This window comes from Artibeus jamaicensis, unplaced genomic scaffold (genome assembly GCF_021234435.1).
Source record: "Artibeus jamaicensis isolate MK-2021 breed Jamaican fruit bat unplaced genomic scaffold, CSHL_Jam_final contig_233, whole genome shotgun sequence".
Taxonomy (NCBI): domain Eukaryota; kingdom Metazoa; phylum Chordata; class Mammalia; order Chiroptera; family Phyllostomidae; genus Artibeus; species Artibeus jamaicensis.
Window position 1 is genome coordinate 39,852,243 of NW_026521486.1, and position 19,027 is coordinate 39,871,269.

General features: G+C 36.8%; 1 protein-coding gene across 1 annotated transcript in view; it reads right to left on the minus strand.

Moving 5' to 3' along the window:
* Positions 1-254: 254 nt before the first annotated feature.
* SYT10 (synaptotagmin 10) overlaps positions 255-19,027 on the minus strand; it is a 68,243-nt gene continuing 49,470 nt past the window's right edge. Inside the window, exons 4-7 of the mRNA XM_037139715.2 lie at positions 17,772-17,892; positions 13,762-13,933; positions 8,897-9,026; positions 255-6,210 (exon numbers count right to left, since the gene is read on the minus strand). Coding sequence (XP_036995610.2) covers positions 6,139-6,210; positions 8,897-9,026; positions 13,762-13,933; positions 17,772-17,892 — 495 coding nt within the window. The 3' untranslated portion in view covers positions 255-6,138. The remainder of the gene's footprint in view (positions 6,211-8,896; positions 9,027-13,761; positions 13,934-17,771; positions 17,893-19,027) is intronic.

The following is a 19,027-nucleotide window of genomic DNA, read 5'->3' on the forward strand; positions in this document are numbered from 1 at the left end:
AAAATGGCATGTATTAAGTGAAGTTTTTAAGATGCATGTAGCTGCTTGAATTGTTGAAATACTGATAAATGAATTACACTGCTTTCTAATGAATGCAAAAAGGATGACTATTAAAGAAACACATAGACACATAGCAGTCTCATAATTAAATATGGAAAAGGCATTTTCTTCAAAGAAAAACAAAAATAATTTATAATCACTTTATTAATTTTTCAAAATACATATGAAACCATAAAATTATATTTCAAGTGCTTTTCCATTTTCTTTTACAAAAGTAATCATAAACTGTACACTTCATAACAGCTTTGAGGTTTCATTGTTACATAATTCATCTGAACCTGACAGGGATATTCACACATTCTAAAGAAGACACTGTAAAAATACTGAAATGTGTAACATCTTTTAAAGGTGGTTGCAAAACATTTGTTCTCAGTAATACAATTATATGCTGTCAAGTTTCACAAATGGCTGGTTACCAAGTACAAAAGCCAGACACACAAATTGCAAAAGATTTTAAAATTTCTGTTCTATAACACGGAAGTCAAAGATACTTATTTGAACAATGGCTACATATTACATCCCAAAGTTCAGTTAAAAAGTCACCTTATGAGCAATAACTGAAGGATACAAAGCAGGTTAATTAAATATGATGGATCCAAATTATTCAATGGCATGTAAAAAATGAAGAATTTTTATGGTTGCTATCAGTTTAGAATAACTGGAAATATCGTAGACTGTTTATTATTGAAATCATCACATTTACAATGTGAGGCAGTTCTTTTCTTCATGATAAAATAAAGGCCTCACGTCAGTGAGTCCCATAATTTACCCAAATTTTGCAGATTAACTCAATCACATCTTTCAGTTGGAAGGGTCGATGAAAATGTGAATCATATGAAGTTGGGTTGAACTTTTTGTTTATAAAACATTATAAATGAAAATATTTTGTATCTTAAAGTTGGTCTACCTGATTCTTTCTTATACAATAATAGAAATAATGGAGCTATTCACACTGGGGATTACTGTGTTTTTTAAATGAAAAGCTCAGATGGTCTTTTTAAAGAAAAAACAAAAAGTATATAATAAAACCCACAGAATTATCTACATAAACAGAATAAACCATGCACATTCTATAGAGAATGATTCTGTGGCCAGTTTGTATATAGCCTTAGGGATATAGGAGTTTTCCTTTTTTGGTTCACAAACTTTATTCTACAGCAAAATCACGGTCAAACATAATTTCATGTATTGATGTTCAGATGGGGAAATGTTTTTTGAAAGACCAAAGACAAAAATCCAATTCATTAACTTTCCAACATTGAGACTTATTTCTCATAATAATTTTGACTCATTTCTGTAACATGCATTGTTTTCCAAAACACTGCTTTTGAGGAAACAACCAGATGAAATTGAATAATTGAAATCACTACCCTATACAGTAAGTAGGGATTCTGTGCATAGCAGATGCAATATGCAACATAATTTTCAAAGAAAATGGTCTATTTTTACCTTTTATGACAAGGTCAGGCATATTTGTTCTTTGGAGAGGATACTCATGATCCAGGTGAGACTAGAAGTGATTGTCAGTTTGAGATGAAACTGTTTCCACATAAATATCTGCATCTCTAGATCTATCAGTAGCAAGAATTACTTCAGTGTCAGTATGGATAAAAACAGAATTATTCCAATCAATGTCTCCTTGTAGGCTATATTTAAATTACTTCAGGCATGAAGATGCCTATTTTTCCTTTTAAATATCTTCTACTTTTTTTTCAATCATCATTTCTAGTATTCAAAATGTTGGCATTCAATAAATCCTTAAATCCCATCTCAAACTTTAGTGATTTCTTTTTTTAGTTTCTATAGCATGATCCTGTCATCTCAGCAAATTCAACCCTGGTTACCTACGTATCTTCATGATGAAAAGGGCAGAAATAAAAAGTTTTTACTTTCATGAAAAAAACACTTGAACTGAATATTAGTTAAATGCCACTGTTCAAATATACATATTTTTGGTAAACTGTTAATGGCAGAAGACAAGTATTACCGATGTGTCTTTTATTTACTATTCATTTAAATAACATAAGATTGAGTAAATGTAGGAAAAGTCTTTTAATGAAGCAGAAAATTCTTACTAAAAAGAGTATCACTGAATAAAGTATTAGAAACAGCATTTGGTTTAATTAGCGCCGTTTCACACGTGAAATACAAACTCACTATTTTCTTTTACATAATGGACCATAGTAGGTTCAGATGAATCATATCCTGAGCCATATCACTAACTATTTAAATACTGTGTCACTGGGTTTGTTTTTAACACTATTAGAGGATTCACTTTTCACTAAAAGTTAAAACAAAAAGGAGTTTTGGTTTTACATTCAAATGTTTATTTCCATATGCTTTAACACATCTGTCTATCATTTATTTATGTAGACTGTTACTCTAAATTATTTTATATTCTATGCTTTTGTATTATTCCTTATTGGCAGCAATAAATTTTTAGCCTAAAAACTATAAAAGTGTAGACCAATTAAAGTACCTTGGAACAACCAGAGTTGCTTCAAGAACAAGTTGTGAAGAAAACGGATCTCCACATTTTTACTTAGATTTAGTAGAGATTGAATGACTTTCTTAAATCCTTATCAAGTGGTCATAATCACAACTAAGGTAGCAAAAAAATGTTGGATGGGGCTCCATTCTATAAAAATATTCATTCTGAGATAATATCAAGTACTCTTTTGAAAGAAGCAAAGAAATGACCATGTGTTCAATATTAAGATTTTGTGTCCCTTCATTTGTAATAGTCTTTGGCTCTTTGGTAACTCACTGTGAAATAACTTGTGTTTCATTTTATGGGTAGTAAAAGTGGAAAAAGGAGTGGGAGCTTGGCTTTTTCATTTTTGAAACAATCATCAAATGAAAACCTTATGACACTGATAGTTCTTTACCAAGCATACAAAAATTTAAAGTAATAAACATTACAGGAGAATAAGCACAGGTGAAAATGTCAATTAAATATCACAACCGAGTAAGTTCAAATGTATTTGCTTTTTTCTAAAACCTGAGTCAGTATTGATCAGTTGTGATCTCCCTGCAGTAACTAGAACAGGCACACACTCCCAAAGCTGCATAGGAAAGTGGGCGCTTGGCTACTCCTTCCTGCGTCTTGTTCCCTGGCAATGTCCTTGTGGAATTTTTACTCAACAGTGAATATAGGAGTATCATGAGTTTTACATGTGAAAAGTACCAGAAACAGGGCTGGCCTGATGCCCCCCAAATAAGCAATTTTAAATTGTCAAGAAAAATAATTTTAAGAAACCAGTGTACAACACGAAGTATCAAGTGTTCAGACTTTTATGAGACGAGTACTCCACAAACACTAATGCTTCTTTCATATTCAATTTCCTCATCCTCCCGATTACTTAGTGAATCGGGTAGAATACATACACACATACATTCATTCATACATTCGTACATAACCGGAAAAGAACATCGCTGTTGGTATGCTAATGGATCAACATTGGCTCCTTGTTCCTAGACCTATGTTTGGCGAGTCCCTGAATAAATCCCTGAAATTAGGTATTCATTATATATCTAAGCTGCAACTTCATATTGTGTCAGAGCTGTCATTAAAATGTGCTGTCCCCCACAAATTAGTGGAGGAAATCTGTAATATCAAAACTTATTTTAAATATTGAAATTAAACACACTCCATCTTCAATCACGAGTAGAAAGAGGGTGAGTTATGTTTGCATGAATGTGTGGCTGTGCAGAATGGGGATGTGTTGTATTGAAAAGTGGCGGAATTGCATTTTTATAATGTGAACTAGCATTTGAAATGATCATGCTTTATCAATGAGTGTGAACCCCTCATGTATGGCATGAGAAGGTGACTTGTTTGACATGGTTTTTCTCTCCTTAGTCTCTCTCACAGGATTAACAAGTGCTCTGGCATGCTAAATTTATTATACTACCTAGAAAACATTTTTAAAAAACCTTAAAAACTTATTTTAATTTACAATCCCCATATTAAAGTCTCCTGGTTGGCTGACTGCATTTTTTTCCATCACAAACACTGGCTTTTTCTCTGTACTATACAAAGAAAAACATGAGCTTTAAGAATAAATATAAAGTCCTACAAATATGTTTACAGATGAAAATAATCATTACACACACTCAGGAAATACGCATATATTTACTATTAATTGTAAACTGCAGGTATATCTACTGTTAAAACAACTGCCTGCAAAAATGTCATTTTATTAAAAGTATAACTTTGTCCTCCCACTTGACAATTTAATTATTTTTCAGTAAAAAGAAAATATTCCAAAATGGAGGCATCATATTCAGTGATTCTGTCTACAGCAATGGTTCTTTGAGGCTAGATAAGGTAGCCAGGTATTTTCGTACCTGGCTGCCTTTTATTATTTTTAATTAGAAAGTTTAGCTAGGAATACTAGTTTTTATCAGGATGGTCACGGGCATTTGAACAATTTTAGGGAATTGTGTTTATCTTTATAATGTTAAATGTGTAAATTACATCTTAATGAGCTGTAATGCCATCATTATGGGAGATGCCAAAAACAAAATTTCAAGGCTTTGAAAATTTTTTATATTTTAATATTTAGAAATATGGGATTTTACTAAGAGAAAATTTTTATACTTGCTGATGACAATTTCTCATAGTGATGGTGTTTTTATATTCTAAGTACAGATTTTTCTTGCCTTTTTGTTTTGCTTTCTTCTTTTAACCTGTTATTTTGGGATAAACTTGAAATATGCACTATGCACAGTACAAATCTCAAAAGTAAGGTTGGGGTTGTTCAACATGGATACTTTCTAACAGGGCCCAGAAATCATACAATAGAAAGGCGACCTGATTCAAAAGAAAGCTCTGTCGCGAACAAACTTTTGCATAGTTTCTACCATCAGCAGCCTGACCCCTGATCCTCATTTAAGGCAAATGCCTCTCATCGAAGGACTGTGGGTCTGGGCCTTCAGAATTATTGGTTTATTTTTATTAAATGTTGAAATTGTATTATTTATGGTATATTTCTATATTTTGCTGAAAAGTAAGTGATCCTTTCTTGAAGAAAATACTCAGTGTTAACAACTCGCTTGTGACTGGGTAGGACAGTCACTGTCACTGTGCACAACCTGAACTGTGGATGTTCTGGTTGTGCTCAGTGAGCACAGACGTTCACTGTGCCTCTGGTGTCTGCTAGTGACATCTGTTGGAAACACAGGATCGAAACACAGTGACAGCTTCATGTCACAAAATACACATCACAGTACTTGAAAACCTTACAAACACAAAAAGTGAATAACTTCTAATTATATTCATTTAGGAATACTAATGCTACATTTGAGATTAAGATCATTAGAATTTTAAAAACATCAGTTAAACAGTGCAACAGATGTGTGAACTAATGTAACACTAAGACAGTATAAAATGGTAGCCCAAATGGCTCAACTTCCATTTCCCAGCTACTAACATTACTTCTTAAATTTATAGTCAAAATGGTTCTTTAAAGTATAGCTTTATCTCTATGTTTTAAGCAACAAGCTCAAGACACAAAGTTTTGAGGTTAGCAGAGCCAAACCTCATTAAGAAAACAGTTTGCTGAGAATGAAAGAATATGTTATTGGAAAAGTAACATTAGTTTGATTGCACAAAGATTTAATGCTGTGCAAATTAAATTCAAAATTTCCATTAAGGTTTATATAGAAACATGTACATAATGAGAAATGAACATAGTTGTAACAAAACCAAAACCACACATATGTGACATATGCTACTTTATACAATGTCAACATAAACTATACTAAATTTTAGATAAGTATGGATTCTTTTTAAAAAGGTATTTCCTTGCTTATGCAAAGAATTACAACTTAATAAAACATTCTGTGCCAATAGGTATTAGCTAAGAAGAATAAAACACCTTATGGAAGTAAAGGACTATCGGTTTTCAAGGAAAATACATCAAGATGTCCAAAAAAGTAAATGCAAAATTGCACATCAATTTGTTCATTACCTGGACATATTCTAAATCTGGAAGTCAAACCTTCTACTTTTTTTTTTAATCTGATGAGCACATGGTCCCAGGTCTTTACTACAACGGTCTCGTTCTGGAGGCATTACGGTGTGGAAGGTGGTTTGGGAGAGGAACAGGATCCTTGACTATCAAAACTGGTTGCCCGGCCAGGTAACTGAAAGACAACAATTTCATACTTTATAGTCCGGTATAAAAAATAGAAAAGTGGGTAATTACTGCTACCTATTAAAAGTGAATGATCACTCATGACATATAAGTCTGAAAGAAAATACACATAACTCCGCCTGCCCTTTAGAACTCACCTTCTCAGGTGGTGTAAGAGGACATAAGTATTCCACAGAGATGTGGGCAGGGCATGGTACCTGGATGCTATGCAGAGCAGCAATGTATAGACAACTGTTCATCACTGCAGATCCACTTCACATTCTGTGACAGGCTTTTAGTTCTTATTGTAAAATAATTATTGGTTTACTGTAGCAGGGGGCGAACACTAGGTAAATGCAGTAAGAGGTTCTAGACACAAGAGACTGCGTTTCTCTTGCTCTAAAGCAGGAAGTACTTTTAGAGGAACAATTAATAAGATGACAGGGACTAAGTTTGGTAAACAGGAACCACACAAGATGAAAAACAGTTTCTCACAGTTCCTAAATATTATGCGTATTTAAAAAGTTTAGTTACAACAGAATAAACTCTTGATAGTCTAGGTAGGTTTTCTAAATGATGCTTTAGTTTCTCAGTCCCACCAACTTACCCGGCTCTCGAATTGTTCCCTTTTCATTTTAAACCTTTCTCTACCAACAGAACATATGACTGCACACTCATCACCTCCCCACAGTGCAAAATCCAGCCAGTCCTTAGTCTGTTTGACCCTTGAATGTAGTGCAGGAGTTGGAAAAAAAGCTGTTTGCTGGAGAAAGTATATTTATATAATCTTTTCATCGACTTGTCTTCTGCTAGAAAAATATCTGGCATTTTCTGATGTCCATATTGTAGCTTATTCTTCCTGGTTTCTCCCTGTATGTCCTACAGCGACTGACACAAATGCATGCCTAGTCCATGGCTTCCCTTCATCAGATAAATGTGTAACTACTTCTCAGAATCATATGTAATTATAATATATCTTGGGTTGTACAACATACACCCTTTCATTCATTACAAGTTCCTGCTCCCATGATCTCATTTCTCCCTACAAAGTTCCTATAAAATCTGAGGTGAGTGCATTTCCATTTGCATTAAATATGGAGAAATGAAGCTGTTGCCAGGGTAAGTTCACTTGGTCTGCCCAGGGTTATCCAGCCAGAGGGGCAAGGATTAGAACATAGTTCCCCCGCCCAGCAAATTTTATTCTTATGTCTAGAATCTTAAAATTAATATTCACTCTTCATACCTTCAATAAAAACAAATATGAGAACCAGGAAAAGGATCATAAATGTATAATAGGCACTACAGTATACTTCATATTTTAGACAATACACATTGCTGACTTGAGCTATTTAGAGAAGAATATAGCTGTCTATATGTCTGAACCACTCTAGGGGAAAGTACTGTGCAAATGGACATTTGTGTGTGTGTCTGTCTTGTCAATGATGAAGTGTGGCAAACATCGGAAACACACATGTATGTATGTTATCTACAGTAACAGATATCTATGATGAGAGTTCACCTCTGGTGTCTGAGTGTGCCGTGTTCTGCCACATTCATCTGGTTTTCTCTGTAAAGTCCTGAGTAACACAGACAAGTGTTACTCCTGAGATTACGGCCCAGGCCCACTGACTTTCATTAGTTATTCAGTGGGCCTAGGGCTAGAACAAGTCCCATTCAACCCAGTGCCTAGTGCCAGAACAGGAAGCAGAACCTTATCCATGGAGAGATGGCCATATATCTTCACATATTGTATGGTTATCTTGGCCATTCTTTTTAATGAATTGCAGAATCCCAATTCTATCATTTACCACAAATCCTTTTGTCAGTATGCATTACCTCTCAATTAATCAGGTCACATAAATGACTTACCTTGTGACTCTTCAAGAGTCCCTGGCAACTGTCATTTCATCTAGCAGCATTCAGTGTTTCGATGACACTGACAATTTTGAGTAGGTTCATAGAAGCTGGTATTGATATCTCTTCTGGTTAATACAACTTCGTGTTATAATCAGAGCTAACATTGTGTCACAGTGCTAAGAACTCAATATTCAGCATTTAATTTAGTTTTACTGTATGAGTTTACTATTACAGAGTGATAGCAGAACTTAGGTTAAAATAACTTGCCCCAAGGTTCTCCAACATGTGGTCTCACGGAAAAGCCAGGTTTTGATCTCAGGCAAGCTGACACCTCAATATTTAAAAAATCCATGAGCACTCTTACTTCCTGGCCAGAGTATGGGTAGATATCCCTGTCTTCCTACATAGATGAGTTGTACTAGTGGTTACTACTTCTACTGAGGAATTCTGGAAAATTTAGGTGAGGCAGCTGTTTTCACAAAAGAGAGGAACCAATATTCAGCTTCCAGTTAGTAATGAATTTACTTGTTTTTTCCACCATTCACTGATATCACCTTTTAGGACATGCAAAGAAAATAATAGACTCACAGTTTCTATGGGCCTACTGTCCAAAATAACATCAAAACCAGAGAGTTTAGTGATTTTTGAACTCTAACAAGGCACACAGAACTTTGAGTCCTTGAAGATTAAGTGTGTGGGGCAAGAGCAAGAGCAACATCTATTCTTTTTTTTAAAAAAATAGGTGACTGTCTAAAACATCAGAGAATCACCAGTTGACAAATAATAGTTAAGCAAAAAAGATACAAAAGAAAGTGGGTGCCAGGAAGTCACAGGCTCACCTCCTGCAAGGGGTGCCAGTGTGTTATAGGTTTCCGGTGATAGGCCAGCATTTCATTCCAGTGGTCTCTCCCAAGACCCTCAGCGTCCAGTCCTGTTCTGCACACTCCAATGACCTCATTGTGTCCAACCCTGCAATTCAGAGACCATTACACTTCTATCCCAACATTTGAAGATGAACAGTTTCACACATCTTAGCAGAATTTTAAACATATGATTAGAACACTAGATTTTGCTGCAGGTTCTAAATGATTTGCAGATCAAACTACTTCAAGTCAAATTAAGAATCTTTTTTAAAAATATATTTTATTGATTATGCCATTACAGTTGTTCTATTTCCCCCCTTCATTCCCCTCCACCCTGCACACCCCCTCCCCCACCATTCCCACCTTTAGTTTATGACCACGTGTCTCAAGTTCTTTAGATTCTATATTTCCCCTACTATTCTTGCCCCCCTATTTTCTACCTACCATCTACGCTACTTATTTTCTGTACCTTCTCCCCCCTTCTCCTTCTCCCACTCCCCTGTTGCTAAGCCTTCATGTGATCTTCATTTCTATGGTTCTGCTCCTGATCTAGCTGTCCTCTTAGTTTGCTTTTGTTTTAGGTGTGGTTGTTAATAACTGTGAGTTTGTTGTCCTTTCACTGTTCATCTTTTTTATCTTCCTTTACTTAGGTAAGTCCCTTTGACATTTCATATAATAAGCTTGGTGATGATGAACTCCTTGAATTTGGTCTTATCTGAGAAGCACTTTATCTGCCCTTCCATTCTAAATGAAAGCTTTGCTGGATAGAGCAATCTTGGTTGTAGGTCTTTGGATTTCATGACTTGGAGTACTTCTTTCCAGCCCCTTCTTGCCTGTAAGGTCTCTTTTGAGAAATCCACTGACGGTCTGATGGGAACTCCTTTGTAGGAGATAAGGACTGTCCCCTTATCTCTTCCTGCTTCTAGAATTCTCTCCTTCATTTTAATCTTGGCTAATGTAATTATGATGTACCTCGGTGTGTTCCTTCTTGGGTCCAACTTCTTTGAGACTCTCTGAGCTTCCTGGATTTCCTGGAAGTCTATTTCCTTTGCCAGAATGGGGAAGTTCTCCTTTATTATTTTTTCAAATAAGTTTTCCATTTGTGGCTGTTTCTCTTCCCCTTCTGGTACCCCTATAATTCGGATGTTGGAACATTTAAAGATGTCCTGAAGGTTCCTAAGCCTCTCCTCCTTTTTAAAAAATTCTTGTTTCTTCATCCTTTTCTGTTTGGTCCTTTTTTCCTCTTTCTGGTCCACTCTTTTGATTTGAGTCCCAGTTTCCTTCCATTACTATTGGTTTCCTGTGCATTTCCATTCATTTCAATTAGTTTAGCCTTCATATGTTCCTCTAATTTGTGACTAAAATCAACCAGTTCTGTGAGCATCCTGATCACCAGTGTTTTGAACTGTGCATCTGAAAGACTGTCTATTTCTTCATCGCTTAGATTTATTGGCTCTGGGGCTCTGAGTTGTTCTTGAGCCATGTTTTGATCTGTTGGTTGTTCACCAGGGTGGGGCTACCCAGGTCGCTGGTTTGTGACCCTGTATGTGGGGGTGGCGTCAGAGAGGGACAATGGTGGTTTCCTCTGCCGCTTCCTGCCGCTGGGGCCTTTGAGGTCCGTCTCACTGCTCGCTTCTTCACCGGTTTATCTGCACTCGAAAATCTTAAGAGAACTAAAATTTCTAAACTAGATCAGCATTCAATAGTGAGTTTTCAAAAGGACAGACACAAACCACTTCAGTGCCTCGTAACTTGAACACATTTCACAATATCAATGGTGTGAAATGAGAAATGCCAGCTGGTCCTTACATATGTGAGGAGTTTCTTTCTTGGAAGCAATCCCATTAACTTTTAAGTGATGTAAATCAAAGTCTCATTCTTTCCACAAGGCTTAATGTTTTATAATGATGCTTATATTTCTCACCAAGAGCTTAATACCCACTTTCTTGTATAAATGACGATATTTAATTAACTCTAAATGATATGTCAATGAATGTTATGCTTGTACTATAATCAAACAGGGCAGGGCTATAACCATTGCCACAGATGATTTATGACTGTATGTAGCACCAGAGCATACTCAACAACATGCCTATTTTGCATTCATGTCTTGTGTTTACAGCAGGAAATCAAAATAATAGTGGCAGTTAATACTTTTGGAGTTTGTTATGTACCAGACACTGTTCTAAGTAATTGAAATGCACTGGCTCACTTAATCCTCACACCATAGCAATGAGTATCACTATCATCATTCCATTCTGCAGAGACAGAAGTGAAATGCCCAGAAGTCCAGGGACCCACCCGCCTGCCTTCATACACCCAGTAAGAGGCAGAGGCAGGATTTGAATTGAGACAGTTGACTCAAGTGAGCTAGTGGTTAAGTTGCTCTTCAAGCATAGAGTGTAATTTAAACGCATCTCTAAGGGTTATTTTGACAGACATCTTTAAGGAGACTTTGAGATGATTTTAGGACATTTCATGATTTTCTTCCTGTCATTGATACAGATTTGTATGTTTACTATCCTTTTCCTCAATATTATTTCCCAAATAAGCCCATTTTTAAAAATAAGCTTTTTTAATCTTTCTGTTTTGTATATTGTGAGAATCCATTTCTCCGAAGTTGTCCGGGTCCTGAGTACTCAGTTGAACCTACCTGCGAGCACTGCTGTGACAAATCAATAGGAGATATTTTTTGGTAAAACTGAACAAGGGCTCCTAATGAAAATAGTACACCATTTTTAGAGTTGAAATTTCAACTAATTCAAGATCTTTCTCTCTCTCTCTCTCTGATAGCTTTAAAAAATATTGTGATATAATTTAATTAGAAATAGAAGATGCATATCATTTCATTGTTCACTGCTTCATTTTGCTAGCTGTGAGCCAGAGGATAGCATATTAATTTCTTTAGGTTATAGAGTCCTGGTGACTACCATTTTCATGATAATATAAAATGGACATTCTTTGAAAATATATGTGTGTTCTTGTGCTATCATTAGAACAAAATTAATGTAGTGAGACACGGTCTCTGAGCTGATAATTTTGTAGGTTAAATACACAGTATTCCTTTCCAAAAGGCTTATAAAAATAAAAAGTGAAACAGTAAAAAGAAGTATAGATCAAGGGCCAAAGAAGAGGTATGATGAACCTTTAAGGTGGGATAAGAGCTCAGGGGAGGAAGAGTTGGTGGCTTGAGCACGGCTGTAAGGCACGTGTGGGGTGACATGCACCAAGCAGGGTGGTATTTCTTTTTTTTTGTTTGTTTGTTCATTTTTTAATTTTTTTTATTTTTCAAGTACATTTTTTAAATCTATTTCTCCCATCCCACCCCCCGCCTCATCTCCCCCCTCCCTCCCATTCCCCCCCCCCCCCAGTCCTCATCCCTGTGTCTTTCATACTTGTTCCTCAAAATCCCTCCCCCTTTTTCCCCTTAAATTCCCTTCCCTCTCCCCTCTGGTCGCTGCCCACTTGTTCTCTATTTCAGTGTCTTTGTTTTTATTCTGTTTGCTTGTTTGTTTTATTCTTTAGCTTCCTGTCAAAGGTGAGATCATATGGTATTTGTCCTTCAATGCCTGGCCTATTTCACTCAGCATAATGCTTTCCAGTTCCATCCACATTGTTGCAAAGGGTAGTAGCTCCTTCTTTCTCTCTGCTGCATAGAATTCCATTGTGTATATGTACCACAATTTTTTGATCCATTCGTTTACCGATGGGCACCTAGGTTGCTTCCAACTCTCGGCTATTGTAAATTGTGCTGCTATGAACATTGTGGTGCATAGGTTCTTTGAAATTGATGTTTAGGATTCTTGGGGTATAATCCTAGCAGTGGAATTGCTGGATCAAAAAGGCAGGTCAATTTTTATTTTTCTGAGAAAATTCCATACTGTTTTCCATAATGGTTAAAAAATGGGAAAAGGACTTGAACAGACACTTCTCTAAAGAGGACATACAGAATATCCAGAGACACATGAAGAGATGCTCAATATCGTTAGCTATCAGAGAGATGCAAATTAAAACCACAATGAGATACCACTTTACACCAGTCAGGATGAATATAATAGACAAAGCAACAAACAACAAATGTTGGAGAGGTTGTGGGGCAAAGCGGACCTTAGTTCACTGTTGGTGGGATTGCAGACTGGTACAACCATTATGGAAAACAGCAGGGTGGTATTTCAAGCAAGGGAAGGGTGGGGAGGTGAAGGTAGGGACTGCAGCAGGAAGAACCTTCAGAGCTGTACCTGGGAGTGTGCAATTCAGTGCATGAAAGGAAAAGTGAGTCCAAGTGTGGGAGCTGGCAGAGCGACCCACAAAGCAGTGTGTTGAGGCTGCTGCGAAAGCATCAAGGCTGAATTCCCAGGGCCACTGCTCACCTCCTCCCCTCAGCACTCACTGCTCACAGTTCCACATCATGTTAATGTTTTACAAACGGGGAAAGTGAATCCCCAAGAGATTACAAAACTTCCCATTTCACTCGACTAGGTAATGACAGAGCTCTGATAAGAATCATAATATTCACATTTCAGCCCAGTTAGCAAAACAAACTCCATTGATTTTAGTTTCTGTGTTAACTGTGAAAAAGGCTTCACAACAGTGCTTTCTATCATGTGTCCCATAGAGCTTCCACACCCACTCTGTCACCAGCCCAGGTGTCCCTCCTCCAACCTGGGAGTAACTTCTCTTGGAGAAGAAAAAATACTATAACATGGAAACAATACATTTAAATAAATAATTTAAAATAAATAATTTTTCCCTCTTCCAATTTACATGAAAACTGCTGTAGTGGAACTTGGTTCGCACTTGACTGGACATGGCTGTCCTTCATGGAGGAGATGGACACATACCTGTCGTAGTCCATGACTGCGATGGACAGGCTGACCTGCTCCACATTCTCCGGGGGGATGTCGAAAATAATGGCCTCGTTGTACACCGGGTTCAGAGTGTTTTTCTTCGTAGTTGTTTTCCTCTTTTTTAATCTGCGACCCTCACACATCAGAGATACTTTGACATAAGGATCTAGGAGTGAGAAGGTAATTTTGTTGAAGTATAAGTATCAGTGCAAAGCATAAGTAAAACTGTAGCTAATTGTGACTAAGTAAGAAAAGTGGTATAATACTTTATAATACTACCAGTTTTAAATTCAAATGACTTATTTGGGGGCAGTAGACTCTCTAAGACTTATTAGTTAAATGAAAACATTTATTTTGAATGAACTAGAAAATAATTAACTTGATCTCACTATTTTTAATATAACTGACAACACTCGTGAGTTTATCAAGAGCCAGTCCAGAGCTATACTTTTTTTGGTCTCGACTATTTGAAGACATATTTTTGTTAGAAATGAATTCTAGGGAATTTAATCCTAACAAGTAAGAATAATTTGAAAGCTAACCTTTCAAAATAGTTTAGAATCAGAATACTAAAACCTGTGAAAGAGCACTATTATATATACATATATAATATAATCACAATGAGTAGAAATTAGAAAGCAGCTAATATAGCCAAACTATATTAGTTCGAATTTCCTTCAATCATTGGAAAAGGTACTAGGGTTAGAGGTCCCATTTTACAGTTATAGCATTTGTACCTTATAAGAAACTCAGATTGGAGGTGTGATCACTACAAATAATTAATACTCAACAACAAGCAAAAAAGGTCACTATGTGCCTTATAGAGAGGGCCACAGGGAAGGTTTCTGTTATGACATTGTCTGTATAATGTCAACTGGAATGAGAAAAATTTAGCTGGGCTATATTTCCGTGGGCCCAGGAATCCAATGATTGTTAACATTTCCGCCCACCTCGCTCTCTGCTTTCTTACTCTGCCACCTTAAGCAGAACAACTGCTACAGTACTATAGGAAATACGGTAATACAGTATTCTAAAATTTTCCATAAAAGCCATACTTTATAAAAAGGGGGCATGGCTTTGGGAGAGATTGTCGTCACTGGGGTGAGCATGGTAGATGGTTCGAACAACCAGTGTCAGGTTCTATCTTAATTTTTTATTTTCTGGTCATCCTCCAAGTTTTTCCCCCGTCAATGTAGTAATAAATCTTATTTCCTTAGAACAAGCCAAAAGTGATGGAAATATTAATTTAGTTGAGCAAATGAGAGTTTTTTGAGCTCTAGAAAAATCTACCTGTGTATTTTATAAGCATCTCTTCCAAGGGGCAGAACCATATTTTGCAGCTAGAAATAGGGTATTTAGAAGAAAACAAGGTGAAAGGGCAATGTTAAATGGCTGTTTTTCATTTATTTTTATTTTGCAATAATAGGAAGTACATTCTAAAGAGGAAGCTCATTTTTGGGGATCTACATTTGTGTAGGAGCCCCGAGGCCCAGGCCTCTCATTAACAACGCGAACAAGCCTGCTTTATCCTTCGATGCCCCCATCACGTCTCTGACTATATCCTTCTACTCATGACAAGGGTAATTTACTGGCTCCTTGGTTGATTCACAAGCCTTTTGTGAGAATTAATGAGCTGGTATTCTCAAAGCATGCACTCCTCCCATAAAAAGCTTCATGTAAATAAAAAGTGATCTTGTACTTAATTATAACTTTGGTGCTGTGTTGTTTTTTTTTTGTCTCAAAATTTGGTCTCTTTTTATACATGGTAGAAAGAATAGAAAAACAATAATTTGCAGAGTACACTGTTTGTCTTAAGTTCTTCAACCTTTATTGACCCAAGAATTTCTGTTGGGGTATTTCAAGATAAAGGTGAAATTTACTTTCTTTCTACCTTTATTTATCAATTATGTATTAGAAATTAAAAAATAAATAGTAAATCAGGACATTGTTTAAGAATCAAGAGCCTAGAGAAAGATGTACAATGAGGAGTCTCCCTCCCATTTGTCTCCATACCTTTCCTTAGTTTTTGTGGATCATTCCAGTATTTATTTATGCAAATATTAGCAACATGAATATATATATCCTGAAAATTCCCATTCTTATACCGAAGGGAGGATATTATCCATATTTATATTTGTACCTCATTTTAAAATTAATTTAGTAAATACTGCACCTCTTTCTGACAGGGTGCAAAGGGGGGGTCCCTGAAAATACCAAAGCATATTCCTCACAGCCCATGGTTGGGAGGTGGGGGAAGGGGCTGATGCATGGTTAGGATACTTTTTATAACAATGACGAGTTGATAGTAAGTTGATATAGTCAGGCTGGGGGCCAGGGAGGAAGAGAGGGAGTACTTATATAGTGCCTGCACAGAGGCAGGGAGGTGAAGGCTCCCATTTCATGAGGTACTCTTGCCCTTACTAAAGATGGCAGCTAAAAGAAGGTAAAATATATGAGGGAACCGGCAAAAGTAGCATATTGTAGGAGGGGCCAAATAGGAGGACATGTAGGAAGTTCTGGGTCAACCTTTAAAATCAGGGCAGGCTGAAAGACAAGGGACTGGTCTTCCATGAGGGCTGAGAGAGTAGGTAGCAGCCATGCAGTTTGAAAGGGTGTGGAAGGGCCCCCCTGCCTGCCGCAAGGTCTGGTGGGTAAGGAGGTGCCATGCAGTTTGGAGTAGGAGGTGCCACGTGGTTTTGGGTTAAGAGCTGGAGTAAGAAAGAGGAGACCTGCTGGAAAACCCACCTGGAGAGCACAGTGGCAGAGCTGATGGAGTTGGGAATTGTGGAGACCTGCCTAACCGAGCACAGATCGCTGGGAGACACCTGGAATGCTGAACTCCAGACTTCCCCTTTTATGTAAGATGGTACCTCTGACTGGGGGATTCTGAAACTGGCCTGGTTTGGCAAAGTGGAGCAGGACTATGTGTTTCTGGGTGTTTTAAAGGGAGTGAGACTTAACAGCAGAAATCCACCATTATTTGGAATTGGTATCACCTTTAAATAAACAACCCCTTTCCTTTTTCACTGAACTCTTACATTGGGAGTCATGCTTCCTGCAGTGGGTAATTGAACCCCACAGCTTTCCAGAACAGCATAGGCGGGGTTCTGGAACATTTCCACACTACCATTTAGAGTTCATCATGCTCTTTATAAGGCAAATTTAGGGGGCATATTTGTTTTTAAGAACCACAAAGTTATAGATTGCCCCCGTGTCATCCTTTACTATATCTCCATTGCTATTTATTTCTGTTTAATTAAACAAATGCTTACTGATCTCCCTACTCTACCCTCATTATTTTTCTTTAACAAACTATGCCAGAGTTCACGTATTCAGTTATAAATAATCCTCTAGAACCGTAGATTTAAATAAGTGAACAAAAGAGTCTGGTGTGGCTTTAATACTAACAAATTTAGCACAAAAGTAATTTCCTTCAAGAATGTCTTTAAGAAGCTTCAAGAAGCATTTAATTATTTTATTATTTCTTAGCATTTCAATCTCTATAGTTGCCCAAATTTTTAGTTAGAAAGGTGGTAAGAATGCAAATGCAAATCTTGGAACCTGGTAATTTCTCTGCAGATCAGGTGAAGGAAATAAATTCAGTCTAAATATGCCTTCAAATGGTCCTCATTCTTAGACTAATGCAAGTTTCAAATGCATGACTTAAAGTCCAAGAATCTTCTTTTATAAGTAAGTGATTAACTGAAAGTAGGGAAGTGGATGGTAAATTACAAACTTTTCAGAAAGAACTAAATTAGTAGAGAAACAAATAAAAATAAAAACCCAAGTTCAAAGTCAATTTACTTGGTAACACCTTTTAAAATGTTTCTAATGATAATGTAAATAAAAGAGGTGACTTGCAGCCCTTTAGTGGCTCTTTTTCTATAATTTTAGTACCCCTAAATAGACAAATGAATTCAATTCAATTGCTACAGATAGTTTTGGGTACATGGATTATGTTATCTGGAGTGTATCCTCAGATCACTATCCAACTGTGTGCATACCTGATGCGCCAGTAATGTCCATAGCCTTCAGATTTCTGCACTTGATGACCGTCAATGTCATACGCCCAGCAGTTGGCAAATAACAAAGGGAAAACATGATTTCACCCAGGTCTACACTTTCCTAGAAAGGCAATTGGTGATGTTAGCCATTTCAAACACCAGAGACTGAAAACAAAATATAAATGAAGATGTTGAGTGAAAAATCACTTGAAGAGAATATTTAAGTGCCATTTTAAATTGTTTTATTGAGGATATAAATAACATTGTGAGAAAGCTGTTCCAAGCAGAGAAAAGAAAAGAGACTCTATCCCAGCAGCTTACTTGACATCTCTACTTGCAGTTCTAACAGGAATCTCAAACTTAATGCAGCCAAAACCAGACTGCTGATTCCACGGATTCCCCCACACCTTCTGAAACCAACACCTCTGCCAGTTTATCTCAGATTGGCAAATGATATCATAATACATCCAGAGGCTGGGGCCCAAGGCCTAGCAGTCACTTTTATTATTATCTTTCCCTCATGCATGCCTACATCCAACCCATGTCTTAGCTACACTCTCTACAAAATTTATCCCAAAGTATTGAGTTTCTCTTCAACTGTATGACTACCATTGCAGCCACTATCGCCTCTTATCAGGATTATTTCATTCATCTCTAAAATTGATGTTCTATTTCAAGAGTTAATACTCATACAGCAGCCACAGTAGTTATTTATAAGTGCAAATCAAATTATTTCACTCTCCTGCTTAAAACCATCTAAGGGCTCACAACTATATGTAATAAAATTAAAATTATTTACTCTGACATGTAAATGGGATAACTATAAATCCTGGTGTATCTGGGAAATTTCAAGCTTATATACATTTTCTGGTGTAATTATTAGTAACATCCCCTTTAATTCTTAAATATGTCTTTGTTGGACAACACTTTACAAGATTGTACATATGAGGCCCCCAAGTGATCTGGGCTATACCTATCTCTCTAACTCTATCCCTTGCCTTTTCTCTTTGCTCACTCTGATGCACACACAAAGGCCTTTAGTCTGTCATTCAAACCAATGAAGTTTGTGCTGGCATTTTCTCTGTTTCTTGTTTCCTGTGAACATGGCTGACTCTTTCTCATCACACAGGACTCAGCTCCGACAGCATCTCCCCAGTGATGCGTTTCCCCTTCCTGTTCTGTACTCACCCTACTCACAGACCCCTCACATTTTTCCATAGCAGTTGCCATCATCAGAAATCACCTTTTAAATTCAC